This window comes from Erythrolamprus reginae, unplaced genomic scaffold (assembly GCF_031021105.1).
Source record: "Erythrolamprus reginae isolate rEryReg1 unplaced genomic scaffold, rEryReg1.hap1 scaffold_388, whole genome shotgun sequence".
Taxonomy (NCBI): Eukaryota; Metazoa; Chordata; class Lepidosauria; order Squamata; family Dipsadidae; genus Erythrolamprus; species Erythrolamprus reginae.
This window is the reverse complement of record NW_027248755.1, coordinates 1-19,842: the sequence shown is the minus strand read 5'-3', so window position 1 is coordinate 19,842 and position 19,842 is coordinate 1. Positions and strand designations below refer to the sequence as shown.

The 19,842-nt window shown below is 39.7% G+C and overlaps 1 protein-coding gene across 1 annotated transcript; it reads right to left on the bottom strand.

The window, feature by feature from the left end:
- Positions 1–18: 18 nt before the first annotated feature.
- Positions 19–18,347, bottom strand: LOC139156183 (uncharacterized; the record flags this gene model as incomplete). Its single annotated transcript, XM_070731472.1, has 12 exons — positions 19–121; positions 869–949; positions 1,211–1,379; positions 2,032–2,189; positions 2,387–2,527; positions 5,900–6,052; positions 6,742–6,881; positions 7,912–7,957; positions 11,559–11,719; positions 13,333–13,486; positions 16,879–16,975; positions 18,195–18,347. Coding segments are annotated over 12 exons (1,556 nt in total), but the record flags the coding sequence as incomplete, so codon positions are not given.
- Positions 18,348–19,842: the final 1,495 nt, after the last annotated feature.

Here is a 19,842-nt window from a genome sequence, read left to right as displayed (position 1 = left end):
GGGAGATTTGGAAACTACCCCTATGGGAGATTTGGAAACCACGTTCTTTTTACCCCCTTTCCTGTGTAATCTTCTTTCTTTTGAGCCATGAGTATAGGTGCTTGGTTTCTGCTTCTTTATCCTGCAGGCAGAATGGCATATAAATAAAGGCTAGTGTACACAACTTTACAGAAAGAGATACAGTTAAAGATTCAGTTAAAATTATTGCCACTGAATGAAACATTACTGATGTACAAAGAAAACATTCATGTTTATGAATAAATAACAAAAATGTCCTAAATGCAATGACCTCTGGCTTCTACAAAATGAATTCCTGCTTCAAAACTTTTAAATTTCACGTATTATTTGGCAAAGAGTGAAACAGCAGCAGAAGGCAGAGGACAAAAGAAAACACAGCTAAGGAATCCGTCTGGGCAGAGAAGCAGAAACTGGGATGTATGTAAGTCCTATTTTTTCCATTCTAAAAGCCGCCAAGGTCAAAACTAATTTCATTTGCAGATTCCTTTCCTCCATAACCACGAGGGCTAGAAATTAAAACTTATTATGTCAAAACTAGAACAATTAAATTCTGGATTGTGTTTGCTGTACTTTAGTTTCTTCTGAACTTCCAAATCTTAATTTAATTGCTAACTGTCCACTTCCTTCAACTTCATATTCATACCTTTAGAAATTAACTGCAACTATTGATTTATTTTTGAGATAACAGTACAATCTTATGGCCATCTCCATAGAAATCCTCCTGGGTTAAATTACATATTCAAGTAAGTCTACACAATAAACCACAACATATGAAATATGTTTTAAAACTTTGATATCATTTGAAGATACCCCACCATATGGGCACCTAGACTACCAAGTTTTTGAATACCTCCCAATTCTCTCCTGATTACTTCTATGGTCTTTGCTTTCAGAATTTTGGACATCCGAATGAGATATTGGTACACAGTATCTATAAGAAAGAAGAAAAAATATATAAGAATATATTCAAGTTATTATTGGAGTGTTTACAAATTATTTGTAATAGTTTTCTTTCTTGACTTAAAGAACTCTTAAAATCTCCATTAACAACATTTGGGTTTGGCCATCATCTGCACAATATTACATGAAGACTCAATTTATAATGTTGCGGGTGCCTAATCTTTGAAATACCTGCCATCAGAAAATGCATACAATTTTCAGAAAATTCAGAATAGGACATATTGGCACTCACTCAAGGTAAGTTGTGACTTCATGGCGAACGTAATGGAGCCAGGTCTCACCCAAAATAGGCAGCACATTTTGAATCATGGGTTGAAAAGCAGAAAATGCCAAGTCTCCACTGCCAGTGGAAAGTATTCCCTCAAGATGCTGGATGTAGTCTAGCATACTAGAACAAAGCTCTGCAGAAAAAGGAGAATCAGAGCACAAGAAGATTCCACCTTCAAAGAGTGTATTTATAGGCCAAGTGCCCCCCGAATAATTAGTAAACGAATAAAGCTGATAAAAATCTATAAATAAAAAGTGAGCAAAATGTTTGTTATGAAATAGAATATTAATGTCTGCAGTAAGGTTCACATCATAGCAGTTTACAAGTAAGCTTTCCAAACTTTAAGCAATCTGTTTAATCAATGGGACAGAATAAAGGTTACCAAGAACAACAATTGATTACTGTAGAATTAATATCAGTCCCTACAGCCAAGATAACCTGTAACCAACCTATAGAAATGTCCTTCCAACAATAAATTATATACTTTACTATCTCCAATCATAAAACATTCACACTATCACTGAAATTTATTTTTTTGTTCTAATCTATCGTAGGAACAACATATTTAAGTCAACATTGCCCATCTATATATTTCTCTTTCTGTCTCAACTTCAAAAAGACTAGATGACATGGCATTAAGAACATAGATTTCACATCTGCTCCCATATTCAAGAACCTACATTCTGGGTAGTGATTATTTCCAGTTTGATTTTTTTTTTTTTGCAATGAGGGACTGATACGATTAAATCAGATTCCTTCGTATTCGCCCTTCCAATACAGCTCACCTGAATTGCATTCTGTGCAAGTGGCCAGAAACATATGAAAAATCTGCCATGCTATATTCTGTATTTCAGATGGGCTTGCTTGGTTCTTGTGTGCATCTTCAAAACATTTTAGCTTCTTCCACAGCAACAGATGATTAATCTTTTGTGGATCCTCAAACCTGGAGAGGTAACATGAAAAATATCTGACGTCAGCCTAAAGTGAACTGTAGGACTTCAGCCTAACCAAAAAAGGGATGTAAAAGCCAGCTGATAAGCATAAGCATCATGCTCTTTTTCAGGAGATTTTCACAATCAAATATCCAACTATGGTCTGTAAATAAAGCACAATAATTAAATATGAAGCTGAGAAACTCACCGAGTCACATAGTGAAGGAAACCATCCCCATCTCCCAGATCGCACATCAATGCCTCTAGAAATCGGATGGCTGTCAGTGTTTCAAAGGAGTCTTTAAGGGAGCCTAACCGTCTGTTTGACTCCGTTCCTTTTCTGCTTTTCCTAAATGATGAAACCAAAATTGAATTTTCAGGATCTTTCTGCTATAGAGGACACAAGATCAGAATTGCATTCAGATTTTCCTAAACCACGGGTCTCCAAGCTTGGCAACTTTAAGACTTGTGGACTTCAACTCCCAGAATTCCTCAGCCAGCTTTGAATTCTGGAAGCTGAAGTCCTCAAGTTTTACAGTTGGCAAGACTGGAGACCCCTGTCCTAAACCATTCTAAGACCTGTTTAAGAGTAAAGCAGAATCACCAGTCTGGCTCATTAAAGCCAAAAGTTTTTCTGTCGTTCCCCAACAGAGGCAACCTTGATCCTCTAGAGCAGGGTCCCCAAACTTTTTACACAGGGGGCCAGTTCACTGTCCCTTGGACTGTTGGAGGGCCGAACTATAAAACAAAACTATGAACAAATCCCTATGCACACTGCACATACCTTGTTTTAAAGTAAAAAACAAAATGGGAACGCACTATTTAGAGGGGGGAGAAGGTCTGAAATTCATATATGTTTATGTTTTGTTTTTAAATTTCTTTTGTTAACATCTTATTGGCTATACAAGGTTTTCTTGGCTTATGAAAAATGTATAAAGAAAGAAGGAAGCACTTTGGCATAATGGTTAATAAGTTAGAAATATAATTGGTGTTGCACTTTTTGAAGGAACATTAAGGAGGGAATTTAATTTTAAAAAATGAATGTAACTGGATGACAAAATTAGAAAAAAAACCTTTTGCAACTTTTTTGATGATTGATATTAGTTACTAACAAAATACTGCATTTCATTCATGGAAAATTAGATGGTACACTGTGTTGTTTGAATGTATGTTGAGAGAAAAATTTAAAAAATTAACCCCCCCCCCCAAAAAAAAAAACAGTCCTTCCTTCCTCTGTCCCTCCATTCATTTCATTCTTCCTTCCTTCCTTGTTCCCTCCATTTCTCCTTCCTCCCTTCTTTCCTTCCTTCCTTCCCTCCTTCATTCCTCTCCAGTTCTCCTTCCCACCCTCTCTTTCCCTTTTCTTTCTTTCTCTCTCTTTTCCCTGTGCTCTTGTCACTCACTGGCGGGCCGGATAAATGGCCTCAGTGGCCCGCATGTGGCCCGCGGGTCGTAGTTTGGGGACTGCTGCTCTAGAGGCAAGTGTGTCCAACCTTGGCAACTTTAAGGGCTTCCGCACTTGAACTACCGTAATTCCCTAGCCAGCATGAGACTTGAATTCTGCAAGTATTAAACTTGCCAAGGATAGATAGTTCTTCTCTAGAATATTTCTTTCTTCCTGATTTATTTCAATATTGATTTTCCTCCTGGAGAAATGGTTGACAAGAAACAGCTACAGGTGAAAGCATCATGCCACTGTCAAAGTTTAGGGAAATATAAATTTTCTTGACAGCTGCCACAGCATTCTAAAAGAAATTTAAACCATGTTTATATAGCCTGCTCTTTGCACTTTCGTTTGTCAGTTACTGAACGTTATATTTTTCTGCCAAGAATTTGGCCATTGTGATATTATCTTCATTTGCACTGAATATTATTATGCATTCATTAGATGTACCTTCCAAATTTGCACAAAGCAGCTTACAATAGATAGCACTTCTCCTTCTATGTTTTGGGGTGTTTGTTCTTTTGTACAGCATCAACCTTGTGAGGCAGGCTTCACTAAGAAATAATGATCAGTGCAAAACCACCAAGTGGATTTCCTCAGGATATGATGCTTAAGGATAAATTGCATCATATTACAACACAGATCATTTTAATACACACAAACATAGACAATAACTACAGATCCTGAGTAGTTAATGGCAATTAGTTTTAGCATGATTTAAATGATTTAGCTTTACTAGATAAATGATCAAAGCAATGGAAACTGCAGTTTAATGTTTCCAAATGTAAAATAATGCACTTGGGAAAAAGGAATCCTCAATCTGAGTATTGTATCGGCAGTTCTGTGTTAGCAAATACTTCAGAAGAGAAGGATTTAGGGGTAGTGATTTCTGACAGTCTCAAAATGGGTGGGCAGTGTGGTCGGGCGGTAGGGAAAGCAAGTAGGATGCTTGGCTGCATAGCTAGAGGTATAACAAGCAGGAAGAGGGAGATTGTGATCCCCTTATATAGAGCGCTGGTGAGACCACATTTGGAGTACTGTGTTCAGTTCTGGAGACCTCACCTACAAAACGATATTGAAAAAATTGAACGGGTCCAAAGACGGGCTACAAGAATGGTGAAAGGTCTAAAGCATAAAACGTATCAGGAAAGACTTAATGAACTCAATCTGTATAGTCTGGAGGACAGAAGGAAAAGGGGGGATATGATTGAAACATTTAAATATGTTAAAGGGTTAAATAAGGTTCAGGAGGGAAGTGTTTTTAATAGGAAAGTGAACACAAGAACAAGGGGACACAATCTGAAGTTAGTTGGGGGAAAGATCAAAGGCAACATGAGAAAATATTATTTTACTGAAAGAGTAGTAGATCCTTGGAACAAACTTACAGCAGACGTGGTTGGTAAATCCACAGTAACTGAATTTAAACATGCCTGGGATAAACATATATCCATCGTAAGATAAAATACAGGAAATAGTATAAGGGCAGACTAGATGGACCATGAGGTCTTTTTCTGCCGTCAGTCTTCTATGTTTCTATGTTTCTAGCAATAGCATTTAGACTTGTGTACTGCCCCACGGTGCATTACAGCCAGTGGTGAGTTCTGAATTACTTTGCCAGTTCGCGCATGCACAGAAGCATCCCGGGGGGGGGGGGGGTAGGCGGAGCCTCCTGCCGCCACTGCTACCAGTTCAAAGAACCAGTCCGAACTGGGAGCAACCCACTGCTGATTACAGCCCTTTCAAGGTAGTTTATAATAACCATACCACTTAGACTTATATACCATTTCACTGTGCTTCACAACCCTTTCTAAGCTGTTTACAGCAGTGTTTCCCAACCGTGGCAACTTGAAGATATTTGGACTTCAACTCCCAGAATTCTCCAGTCAGCGAATGCTGGCTGGGGAATTCTGGGAGCTGAAGTCCAGATATCTTCAAGTTGCCAAGGTTGGGAAACACTGGTTTACAGAATCAGCATATTGCCTCCAACAATCATTTTACTGACCTGGGATGGATGCAAGGCTGACTCAACCTAGAGCCGGTGAGAATCGAACTGCTGATCTGCTATCAGCGGGCAGTCAACAGTACTGTGTTCTAACTACTGTGCCACCACGGCTCCAATTTCAATTTTATTACAAATTTAATATATAATAATATAATAAATCAATTGATTAAGCTTCAAGGGGAAGAAAGCCATTAGGATGCAGGATTACAATAAAATAACCATCAGTATTATAAACAACACAAACTAGCACTTCTGTTTTATGGACCGGTGCTCACATTGTTCTCCAGCCCTTGTTTCTTTTCATGTAATTCATCATCTCCTTTGGGTCACCCAGAGCAGGAAGCACTGTGGCCATGAGCAACGAAACTGGGAAATCGCCACTCCAGAAAAGTTCCTCTTCAATAGGCACCTCTGAACTGGGTTCAAACCTATAAAAGTACTAAATTGAACTGACAAGGTATTTTAGATTAAATCAATATTTATAGTTTTGGTTGATTGAACAAAATTGAGGGGGGAGGCATTATTTACTAAACTCCACCACACAGTAAGCATGAACAAAACATGGGACCAAAGAAAGTCAATGCCATTTAAAATGTTCTATTTAGGACATAATGTTTTTATTTATGTCTATAGCCCAGTGATGGCGAACCTATGGCACGGATGCCATAGGTGGCAGGCGGAGCCATATCTGCTGGCATGTAAGCTGTTGCCCTAGCTCAGCTCCAACGTGCATGTGTGCGCTGGCCAGATGATTTTTGACTTGCACAGAAGCTCTGTGAGGCCATTTTTTGGCTTCCAGAGAGCCTCCGGGGGGATGGAGAGGGCAGTTTTACCTTCCCCCAGCTCTAGAGAAGCCTTTGGAGTCTGGGGAGGGTGAAACACGAGCCTACTGGGCCCACCAGAAGTTGGGAAATGGGCCATTTCTGGCCTCCAGAGGGCCTCTGGGGGGGCGTGGAAAGCTGTTTTCACCCTCCCCAGGCATTGAATTATGGGTGTGGGCACTTGCGCGTGCGTGAGAGTCCACGCGTACGCTCTTTTGGCACCCGAGGGAAAAAAAGGTTCACCATCACTGCTATAGCTCAACTCCAAAAGCACAGTGATCCATCCAAGCACAAACCTTAACTGCCTGATTCTCTGATAGTGAATCAGAAAACGGGGAACCCAGTAAGAACGCAATCGTCTTAAGGCATCGTATTGTTTCCTGCTCAAGGAAGCAAAAGCTGTCTCTTCTTCCCCCATACTTTCCTCGAGGTGGTCCTGGAGACAAAGAGAAAACAGGCTACTTTTTACTTATGTTATGTTTATACAAACTACTACTATCCTATACATGTTTGACAAATAAATAAATAAATATAAATTAATACATAAATGTAGTTGCGTGGTGGGATTAAATTTTTTTTAAAAAAACCTACTGGTTCTGTGGGCGTGGCTTGTTGGGTATGGCAGGGGAAAGTTACTGCAAAATCTTCATTTCCTCCCAATCAGCTGGGATTCGGGGCGGGGCCAGTCAGAGGCCGTATTTACCGCTCCTCCAAACTACTCTACTACCACTTCTCCAAAACTAGTCAAAATCTGCTGAATCCCACCTCTGATATAGAATGCATAAAACAGAAATGAAGTTCCACTTCACACATTACCTATATAATGTATAGCGAGGGGTGACATATAAATCCAATCAATAAGTAATAAAATAAATAAATAAATAAATATTGATGGCTGTGATTGCTGCCGCTTCTGAAATTACTGGAGTAAAGTGTATACTGCACATATGAATTTGTAAAAGACGAATCCAGAACAACCTGGATGGACCATCACTTATTTTAAAAAAAATAAGACTAATCTACTTTTACGTCATGAGATTAATATAGATTAATATTTTCTTTTTAAATATGCCAGATTAAAAAGGAAATTAATAGATGCATGTTAACTATCTTCTAAATGCTGTATTAAATTGATTCCCAGTGTAATCCTTTAAAAATTATCGGAAGTCCCTACTGAAAAGTGGAAAACAAGTCCTTTGATAGCCATATAGCAAAATACTAAAATGAAAGACATTCCCAAGAAACCTAGGCAATAGAACAATTGCCTGATTATTTTGATTTATGAAAAAAAATCTCACAGGACAGAACCTAACAATTCAATTATGCAAGAGATTTCTGCACAGGAAGGCTACAGGAGGCAAAGTACAAACCTCTGAGCCCTGCTTTCTTAGTTGGCTTAGCTAGGTTTCTGATTACTTAAGCTATAACCTGGACAAAGGGACTTGCATTCCAGCTGGATTACTCACTTGAAAAGCAGGAGGGCCGGCCAGCCTATACTTGGCTTGAATATCCCTGCCAAAAGAAGAGCAGCAGCATAAACTCCACTTGCATTGAAATATTTCCCTGCTTGCTACTGGATAGATTAGATAGATAGATAGATAGATAGATAGATAGATAGATAGATAGATAGATAGATAGATAGATAGATAGATAGATAGATAGATAGATAGATAGATAGATATATTAAATAGATAGATATATTAGATAGATAGATAGATAGATAGATAGATAGATAGATAGACAGACAGACAGACAGACAGACAGACAGACAGACAGACAGACAGACAGATTAGGTAGATAGATAGATTAGATAGATTAGAGAGGTAGGTAGGTAGGTAGGTAGGTAGGTAGATAGGTAGATAGATAGATAGATAGATAGATAGATAGATAGATAGATAGATAGATAGATAGATAGATAACAGACAGACAGAGATTTATTTATTTTTGTTGAGAAATATATAAATTTATTCCTTAAAAGAAAAGGATGGACTGTATTTCCTACATACTAGAACTGCACATTACATTCTGATCATGTAGCACAGCTTATAAGATAATTCCCTCTACTCTTAGAAGAAGATAAGAATCTGCCACAGCCTTGCATTCCACAAGTTCTACAATTCATGAAGATCAGTTAGTGCACTTCACCCTCCAGCATTTCCTCCAAATTATTTGTCCTTATATTTCATTTCTTCTCAAATATCACAAGGAATAAAAGAAGAAGCTGGATGTTTCGTATTGTACAGCATAACACAGCCGCTGTATATCACCCAGTTATATATATATGAAGAGGATAGCCACAATCTGTACAATTTGGAGTTCACTTATATAAGTGAACTCCAAATTGTACAGATTGTGGCTATCCTCTTCTTAGAAGCTAAAATCAACAGAACCAAAGATAAGGAATAATAATTCTCCTCTTTGTGCCTTCTCACTGCTTCACATGAATAAGCAGCAACAACCAGGAACTGCACCAGAATGGAGTAATGATGGAGACATTAATTAATAGATACTCATCAATAACATGCTGGCATCTGTGCAGGAACTAGGTAGAACAAGTGCTTATAAAACCCCATGGTTCTTGTTTTTAGTCCATTAATTAGTTTAAATCATTATAACATTAATCCCTGAGGACTGAAAAAGATACTCAAGATCACATTGCTGGGCTTCCAAATGGTCTGCTATTCACCTCTCCTCATAATTAAATAAAACAGCCAAAATTATGCAAGGAGGTTTTTTTTTCCTTCTGAAATTATAATGGAATGAAGTTTTACTTTTAGGTTTATACCAGGGGTTGACAAAAGGTGACAAGTTCAATCATGACAATACATGGTACAGTATTTGCAAAATTCAGCTCAACTTTCCCTGCTGGTGCAGCGTCCTTATCCATACTGGTAGCAACTCCCCACTACTCCCCCCTCCCCACAGATCCACCTGGCTTTGTTGTGGCAGCCTTGAAGATACTCCCAAAATTGCTTCAGGGCTGCATGAATTGGTTTTATTTAAGAAAACTCATTGGTGTGCCTACAGTGAAGGACTACCAAAATTTTTACTACCACACTGTGGGTGTGGTTTGTGCAAGACACCCTGCATTTTCTTTCAACATCTTTCAGTGCAAATTGGGTGCTCTGGGGTGGAGCTCCATTTTTGCTACTCCATTGTGTTCCCCCCTGTCCAGGCAGTAGCCCACCCCTATGTGCCTACCTGAAGTTTGCCTTCCTACTATCAAATGTTGCCATGGAGACAATTTGCTTTCTTCTAAGTTATTTATTTCATTTCATTATGCTTTAAAATATTACAATCAACATTTTTTAAAAAATGTATATATATTATATACAAACTACAAGAAATACATAACAATGTGATTACTACATAAGGTTTAATTAGCTCTGCTAAAAAAACTACAGGTATGATCAGTGGAGCCTTCACTCTCGCTCTCCCCAACATCCCATTAGAATATTTGGAAGTACTTCAAATGATTTAAATATGCCCCTCATTAATCCATTATTTCTGATCAGATAAAACATGTCTAAACTTAATGAGTTTTTATTTGACTTTATTTCAAATCAAAAGCACTACCATAGAACACCACCACTCCAAACTAGGACCTAGTAATAAATCTCAGCTCATTACTTTGAACAGCTTAATTAGGAAGCTAGGCTCAGATTTACCGTATTTTTTGGAGTAAAGATGCACCAGAGTATAAGACACACCTTAGTTTTGTGGGAGGAAAATAGGGGGGAAATCTACCTACCAGATATTCATCTGGGTAGTCTTTTGTCTGGTCAGCTTCAGCACATTATTTTAACCCCTGGTGTTGTGGTTAGCTCTGGCCCAGCTCCTGCCCCAAGGACTATGGATGTGGGGGAGACACCCACATGCTGCAGGCCTGTTTTACACCCCCCCGTGGAATCTGCTGATGAAGGCTCCTCTGATCAAGAAGACATGAGTGACAGGGAAGAGGAGAGTGTGGTAGACAGCTCAGAAGGAGATCAATTATCTAGCTCCTCCTTGGATTCAGAACAAGAGTTAATGATACAGTCACGCATGCGGAGAGCAATGCATAGGCAACAACAACTGAGAGGTTATTATCAAAGAAAATGAGGCCACCTGTGGTTGGGTGGGGCTGTGGTAATTAGTGAGGCTGCTATAAAGAGCAGCCTGTGGGTTTGGCCATTGTGGAGGATTATCTGATCATTGTGTTTGTGCCTGCTTTACTGACTTTGACCTTTTGTGTGCTGATTTCCCCCCACTTTGAAACTAAACCAGAGCAAAGTGTGTTTCACTTTGTGAAAGAAGAAGGACTGTGAATTGCCTCACAGCTGCAAGCTAAGTATCACAGAACTGATAAGGGACTTGTACAAATTACCAGTTTGTTTGGAGACGAGTGCTCTTTGCTATACCAAAAGAGGGCTTAGGTTAAGTGAATTTTCCTTATAAAGAACATTGTTTTGAATTTTCAAACGTGTGTGTGTGTGTGTCTGAAATTTGTACCTGTGAATTTTTGGGAGGAGTCTACCAGAGAGCCCAACAGAACACCTGGTTAGGGCTAAAAAAAATATTTACAGGGAATAGCAATGAAAGCAAGGCGGCAAAGACTTAGGGCTGGAAAAAAAACTTCAGAGTAGCAATGAAAAAATACCGGGAAGATCTAAGATCGTTAGCACCCCATTAGGGCTGGGGGAAAAAGCTTTGAAAAAGCTACATTCAGAGTACAAGACGCATCCTAAATTTCCGCTTCTGGGAGGAGGGGAGGTGCGTCTTATACAGTACTCCGAAAAATATGATCACTAAAGTCTCCAAAGCATGAGAGGTACTGAAACTAAATAAGAATCTTTACTGCAGTTAGAATGGAATTGTTAAGCCACCGATTTCCTTCTGTCAATATAGGGTACAATTCTCTTCTTTATCTATGGCAGTTTAAAGATATTGCTGCTTTTCATCACCTGTCTCACATTTCAAAGGAATCATTACCCTACCTTTCATGGCCTTAAATGGTTATTGATTGTTGTCATAACTGATATTTCTGCCACCACTGATAGATCTTTCCTTATGTCCATGATTAACGTTACTCATCACTCTCAGTTTGAGAAATACACCAGAATGGCTTTCTCACCGAAAGGCACTGGAAAAGAACAGCTGTGTTTCCTGTGGTGAAACCGTGGCCTCCAAGTGCCTGGTGCAATCCATGATATCTTCACAATCAATCCAGAAGTTCAACAGGTGGCTTCCTAAAGTGTTATGGAGGAATTCCATAAAATCCTCCATACCAGCTCTCTGCATTGTAAAAAGTACAGGAAAGGAAAAAAAATAACCAATGTGAATGGAGGCACCTGAACGAAAAAATCTCAGCAATGGCTACAGTAAGTATATGAAGATAGGCAGAATAGCTTAATTATGCTTTTAAAATCTTCTTCCGGTTCTGTTATTTACTTATATTTATTTTTATCCTACTTTTATTATTTTTATAAATAACTCAAAAGGGCAAAAATATATAATTTTTCGACCAGAATATCTCCGGGACCGCCTTCTGCCGCATGAATCCCAGCGACCAATTAGGTCCCACAAAGTTGGCCTTCTCCGGGTCTCGTCGACTAAACAATGTTGTTTGGCGGGTCCCAGGGGAAGAGCCTTCTCTGTGGCAGCCCCGACCATCTGGAACCAGCTCCCCCCTGAGATTAGAACTTCCCGCACCCTCCTGGCCTTTCGTAAACTCCTTAAAACCCACCTCTGCAGTCAGGCATGGGGAAACTGAGATAACTTCCCCAGGCCTATATTGTTTATGTATGGTATGTTGTGTGCATGTTTTTTAAATTATGGGTTTTTAGTTTTAATTATTAGATTTGTATTGTACATTGTTTTTTCTATTACTGTTGTGAGCTGCCCCGAGTCTTCGGAGGGGTGGCACACAAATTTAATAAATAAATAAATGAATGAATGAATGAATGAATGAATGAATAAATAAATAAATAATTATCTTCCCTCCTGCTATTTTCCGTACCACAACAACTCCATGAGGTGGATTGGACCAAGAATGCTTTAAGGAGTGAATATTAAAGACGTGTTCACATGGACACATCAACTTTCAAGGCCTAGGACAGTGATGGCGAACCTATGGCACAGGTGCCATAGGTGGCATACGGAGCCATATCTGTTGCCCTAGCTCAGTTCCAACATGCATGTGTGTGCCAGCCAGCTGATTTTTGGCTCACACAGAGGCTCTTGGAGGCCGTTTTTAGCTTCCAGAGGGCCTACGGGGGGTGGGGGAGGGCATTTTTACCCTTCCCGGGCTCCAGGGAAGGCTTTGGAGCCTAGGGAGGGCAAAACAAGAGCCTACTGAGCCCACCAGAAGTTGGGAAATAGGCCAATTCCGGCCTCCGGGGGGCCTCTGGGTGGGGGAAGCTGTTTTTGCCCTCCCCAGGCATTGAATTATGTGTGTGAGCACTCACGCATGAGCGAAAATACAAGCGAACGTTCTTTCGGCACCCAAGGAAAAAAAGGTTTGCCATCACTGGCCTAGAAGGTTGGAGTTAATCCAGAGCAACTGCTTGTTCTTGGGAAAGATATGTGCCACAATAAAGCATTGTGTACAGTTATCTCTACAGCAGAGGTCCTCAACCCCCAGTCCGTGGATCAGCACCAGTCTGCAGCATGCCAGAAATCGGGCTACGCAAACAAGCGAAGCCCCATCCACAGGATGCAGGTAGCACCCAAAACCATGCCCCTATCTGCACAGAAACAGTCCCTGGTACCCAAACAGTTGGGCCCACTGTGCTACACCGTGGCATACTGTATCCTTGGAAAGCAAAAAACTCTCAAAAGCATAGAAACCATTTAAATTAAAATATCTGTTTTAGTTAAGTATTTTAGCAGCATGCAACGTTACCCACAGTTCCTAGGACATCTTCTTTAAGTTGTTGCAAAGCAGCACTTCCAGAACCAGAAAGAAAACACTTGTCCTGTTGCTCTTCCTTTGAAATAGTTGTTTCTGTCAGGTCAAATTGCAAAACCTGCCGGCGTCCTGAGAATGGCTTCTCATAATTACTGGAGGAAAATATAAATCAGGAAGTAAAAAAAAAATACATAACTGACAGGGATAATTTATTCTTGCAAACTATAATTATGACCTACTGTTTCTACGGCATCCATCAGCACAATGTCATGATTGAACCTTGGCACAATGGATGGCTATGGGTATTTTGCCCTCCTCCTCCTCCCCGCCTCAGGATTAGATGATATTTTTTTATCTTTGACTCTGGAGAGCTGGCACCTCCCCACACAACTTGAGTGTGCTCCTGGATTCTCAGCTCCTGCTTATAGAGCAGGAAACAGACATTGTCTAGAGCAGTGTTTCCCAACGTTGGCAACTTGAAGCTATTGGAATGCTGGCTGGGGAATTCTGGGAGTTGAAGTCCAGATTGCTTCAAGTTGCCAAGGTTGGGAAACACTGGTATAGAGGGTCTTTTGGACAGATTCATCTGTTGCACCAGTTGTACCCTTCGCTGGATTGGAAAGCCATGCTCACAGTCACTCAGGCTTTGGTCATCTCCTAGTTGGATTACTGCAACATGCTGTATGTGGGGCTGCCCTTGAAGACTCTCTGGAAATTTCAAATGTTCCAGAATGTGGCAGTGCAATAGAAAATGGCAAAATCTCATGTGACATTTCTGTTGCATGAGCTGCATAGGTTTCCAGTTACTTCCCAGGTGTAGTCTTTTTAACACAATAACAAATTATCCATAATAATTCTTTCTATTCAAGGTCAGCAACTGTCAACATACACAGAGAAATGTTCCCACCGTTTTATTGTGGTATTTCTTCTAGCCAGCAGATGGCGTTTCCTGTTTCCAATATCCTGGATTTGCTTTTTCCTTTCAAAAAGTATTCCTTTATTTTTTAAATCCACTTAGCCTTTACACAATATTCTCTTCAGATTTTATTTTCCGAGTCACTTAAATCTCCACTAAATCTGTTATAAGAAAGCTCTGTGATTCCTGTTTTTTTAGTTTAGTTTCTTTATGGTCTTTCTATTTCTAAGATAGCCAGCTTCTCCATTTTGAAATTCTTTTGTTCCCCTTTAAATCTTAAAATTCTTCTTTTTCATTGCTGTATCGGCAAAACACTCGCCTGCTTCTGTTTATCTTAGAAACATAGAAACATAGAAGTCTGACGGCAGAAAAAGACCTCCTGGTCCATCTAGTCTGCCCTTATACTATTTTCTGTATTTTATCTTAGGATGGATATATGTTTATCCCAGGCATGTTTAAATTCAGTTACTGTGGATTTATCTACCACGTCTGCTGGAAGTTTGTTCCAAGGATCTACTACTCTTTCAGTAAAATAATATTTTCTCATGTTGCTTTTGATCTTTCCCCCAACTAACTTCAGATTGTGTCCCCTTGTTCTTGTGTTCACTTTCCTATTAAAAACACTTCCCTCCTGGACCTTATTTAACCCTTTAATATATTTAAATGTTTCAATCATGTCCCCCCTTTTCCTTCTGTCCTCCAGACTATACAGATTGAGTTCATGAAGTCTTTCCTGATACATTTTATGCTTAAGACCTTCCACCATTCTTGTAGCCCGTCTTTGGACCCGTTCAATTTTGTCAATATCTTTTTGTAGGTGAGGTCTCCAGAACTGAACACAGTATTCCAAATGTGGTCTCACCAGCATTCTATATAGCGGATCATAATCTCTCTCTTCCTGCTTGTTATACCTCTAGCTATGCAGCCAAGCATCCTACTTGCTTTCCCTGCCGCCTGACTGCACTGTTAACCCATTTTGAGACTGTCACATCTTCCTCTCTCTCCAGCATGTAAGTTTCAATCTTATTTCCCAGGTGACTCCCAATCTCCTTGATCTATCAAGCCATTTGTGGCTGCCACAGCTAGGACAACACAGTCGTTTTCCGTCGCTGCTGGTCGAGAGGCTAGTGTTAGCTCCCTGGGGGTGTTGTCCCATACAAGCCCCAGTCTACTGACAGGTGCCTCTCTTTGTCCCACCCCTCCAGGGCAGTTCTCACCTGATACTGGTTGGTACCAGGTCTCCATGCGGCTAGGATTCGAGGTTCCCCTGCAGAGCGTGAGGAACTCCATGCCACTGCAGCATTGGTCACACTCTTTCTCCCCCAGGTATCTCAAAGATACTGGTAATCATTTTGAAAAGCTCTATATGGCTCAAAGCCAGGCCACTTGTGGGATCACTTTTTCCTAAGGACATCTAAAGTACCTGCCTAGCAGTGAAGATAGGATGGGCACACTCCTAGTTCCTTCTTCCAAATATTTTCATCTAATGAGAGCTAGAAAGTATGGCTTTTCTGTGGCAGTCTCTATCCTTTGGAACCTCCTATCCCCTGAAGTTCAGCACTCCCCCACTCTTATCCTTCTATCAAGCCTTGCTCCTGGGAAGGAAAGCTATGACAAATCTAGACAGCGTACTAAAAGTGAGAGTCATCACCCTGCCAACAAAAGTGCATATAGCCAAGGCTATGGTTTTCCTAGTTGCAATGTATGGCTATGAAAGCTGGGTCATAAGGAAGGCTGAGAACCAAAGAATTGACGCCTTTGAACTATGGTGCTGGGGAAGACTCCTTGGACTGCAAGGCGATCAAACCGGTCAGTCCTAGAAGAGATCAACCCTGACTGTTCTTTAGAAGGCCCGATCCTGAAGATGAAATTCAAATACTTTGGCTGCCTAATGAGAAGAAAGGATTCATTGGGGAGGAGCCTAATGCTGGGAAAGATTGAGGACAAAAGAAGAAGGGGACAACAGAGAATGAGGTGGCTGGATGGAATCGCTAAAGCAGTCAGCAAGAGCTTAAATGAACTACTTAAATGGTAGAGGACAGGAAGGCCTGGAGGAACATTGTCCATGGGGTCCTGAGGAGTCAGACATGACTTTGCAACTAACACAACAACAAAGCCTTACAGACTTAGCCCTTCCCCCAAGGGTTGATAGATTAGATAGGTTTGCATGGATTGGTGTCAGATTTCTGCTTTTATTGTTTTTAATGTTTTATGTTTTAATTGTGTTTTATGGTTTTTAAAATTATTTATTGGGGAGGAGCCTAATGCTGGGAAAGATTGAGGACAAAAGAAGAACAGGACAACAGAGAAAGAGGTGGCTGGATGGAATCGCTAAAGCAGTCAGCAATGTTGTCTCAAAGATGGGAAAGTCATCAATTACCGTACATAGAGGGGGAGAGCATATTAGTGAAGTCAGATAAATATAAGCCAAGTATAAACATATACCAAAAGGTAACAGTCTGTTATTTCTAGTTACATAGCAAAATCAATACATTTAGCAGTCTTTAAAAAAATGAGTCGTAGAACTATTTATCATGACCACATTCACATATATTAAAATTTAATTAGCAATCATGAGATAAGAAAAACTAAATATTTTATCATGGCATTCTTAGGAATCAGACTTACCTATTGTTATGAAACTCAATTACCTCTTGAATAGATTCAGTTTTGCTCTGATGAATTGAAGATATCACTTTTTCACCAGCATTTGTCCAACTACTTCCTACAATACAAACACATGTTAGAATCAAGATCAAACATTTTATCTATGAAAAGGAAAAAGAGAAGATCACCCTGAATTCTATATAATTGAAAACGACTTTACAGGACTCGGGAGTTTGTTGTCAAGCAATACACTGGCCCTCCCACAATGCTATGCTTATATATTTGGAAGCATTATACATATAATGTCCTTTATGCTGAAAGGATAAGACTACAATGAACACTACAGCAATAAAAAAATAGTAAGACAAACAATTTAAAGGCATGGGATTAGAAAAACGAAGCTAAAACTAATTTACTCCAACACAATTCACTAAATCTCTCTCCCTAACTTTCTATACTTTCAACCCTTTATTCTATTAAGTCTAAATCATACATTGTCTTTTGTTCTTTAAACTTCTCACCTCTCTTTTGGAGGATTTCATCAACTCTGTCCAACAACTTTCTTGATCTTTTCTTTTCTTTAATCTCATTAACTGCCTTCATGGATTTATTTTGGTATTTGATCCTAATTCATTCCATTTCATCAAACCTTTCTTAGTATATGTCTTTCATACAATCACTGACTATTGTACCATCATACAATTGTTTGAAACACTGCTGATACCTCAGTGTTTCTCAGGAAAACACATTGCAATATGAACAGTACCTCATAACACAAATCCTATCGTGATAGCGCATCTCCTTAGAACGTATCATTACCATATTCTGGGAGAACTTAATTCAATTCAATTTTTCAATTTATTAAGTTTAAGTTTAAGTTTTAAGTTTAATCAGATTTGTATGCCGCCCCTCTCCAAAGACTCGGGGTGGCTCACAACAACAATAAAAACAGTATAATAATGGAACAAATCTAATAATAAAATTATATTAAAAAACCCCAACAATTTAAAAACCATACAACACATACATACCAAACATAAAATATAAGAAAGCCTGGGGGAGATGTCTTAATTCCCCCATGCTGGCGATATAGGTGGGTCTTGAGTAACTTGCGAAAGACAAGTTACTCAAGACCCACCCTGGATCTTAATAAAATGGGAAGAAATTTGATGGACCAGACTAGAGAGTTATCTAGATCTGTATTCTTTTCTCTAACTGGGAAGCCTATAAACTGGCTGGGAACGCAATAGTATCTGGCTGTTCATTTTTTTATGGCAACACGGTCTCTGTTTTAAGAAGAGCCTCCAATACTTTCAAACTTGCTATGGCATTCTCACCATTTCTGTTTTTTATACCGGTGTCTGGTCTGAGTCTTGAGAGCTGGAATCTGCTTGGATGTTCTTCAAATGGGGATTGGCTAAAGCTCAAAATATCAGAGAGCTCCAAGAAAACATCAAGGGACATTTGGCCAGATGATTTTGCAAAGCGGCCTGCAGGGAAAGATAAAAGACCAGAGTCTTCAAAGTTCTTTTAAAAGGAAACTATTGAATAGCTTACATAAATCAGAAAGGGATGTAATAAATTAATGAGATGGTAGAAACGTTGAACCTTGCAGCTTTCCATGTCCTCCCAAAATATGTTTTGGAATGTCCTACAATTTTGAATTGAAAGTAATTGTGAAGAAATCTGCATTCTTCTTGTATTAATGAAATTTGCTTCCTTAAATCATTCTCATTAATTTTTAGCAAAATATCTTGAACTAGCTGAAATGTAACTTTTAACTAGAACAAGCCATTTCGCAAACCATCATCCGACTCATTAACCATTATAAACAATCAACAATAAACTAACTCAGCTTCTACTGCATCGCTTTCTTCATTTTTCCAGTTTTCAGGATTTGAGCTAATCTATTATAAGCAATAATAAGTTTGAAAGCAAATTATCACCCCATTGGCTTCAGTTAACTTGGTGGTCTGACATATGACAAAATCATTCCTACTCCGAAAAAGGTGTATTCATATTAGAATGTTAACATTTATTAATGAACCAGGTATCAGTATAATAAGAATACAATGATACCTCAACTTAACAGCTTAATTCGTTCCGTTACTAGATTCTTAAGTAGAAACGTTCTTAAGTAGAAGCAATTTTTCCCATAGGAATCAATGTAAAAGCAAATAATGCGTGCAAACCCATTAGGAAAGAAATAAAAGCTCGGAATTTGGGTGGGAGGAGGAGGAAGAAGAGGAGGAGGACAGTCACTGCCAAAGGAAGAAGGTGAGGTGAGGGGACTCAAAAAAATCCAAAACTTTAAGGCTTAAAAAAAAAAAGAGGGACTCTGAGGCAGCGAGGAGGAGCACGTGCCTCCAATATACCTGGCACGAGGCTGCCTCCCTTACACTGCCCACCTACACTGACTGCTGCTGCTACCTGTTGCCTCTTCCTTCCCATGCTGAAGGGCTCCCCTCTCCTCTCCCTCGCTTTGCAGCCGGTGTCTTTCCTTCGTTGTGGTGGCTCCGTGGCTGCCCAGAGCGAAGGGAACGTTTCTTTTCTCTAGGCGCTGGCAGAGGTTTATTCCCTATCCAAGCACCCAGAGAAAGGAAAATGCTTCATTCACTCTGGACTGCCAAAGCCTCTTTAAGCACCACCAAAAGGCTCCTCTGGCAGCCCACATGGCCGGGATGAAAGGGGGGATGGCAGGAAACTGGCTTGGCCTTCATGCCGCTCTCAAATTTCCTGGGAAGTTTTTCCGGGCTAGAAAAGTTCTTAAGTAGAGGCGGTCTTAAGTAGAGGTACCACTGTACACACTGCTCAAAAAAATAAAAGGAACACTTAAAAAACAGAATATAACTTCAAGTAAATCAAACTTCTGTGAAATCAAACTGTCCACTTAGGAAACAACACTGATTGATAGTCAATTTCACATGCTGTTGTGAATGGGCATGTATGAAAGATGGAGTATGAGAGAGTTGAATTCTCTCAACT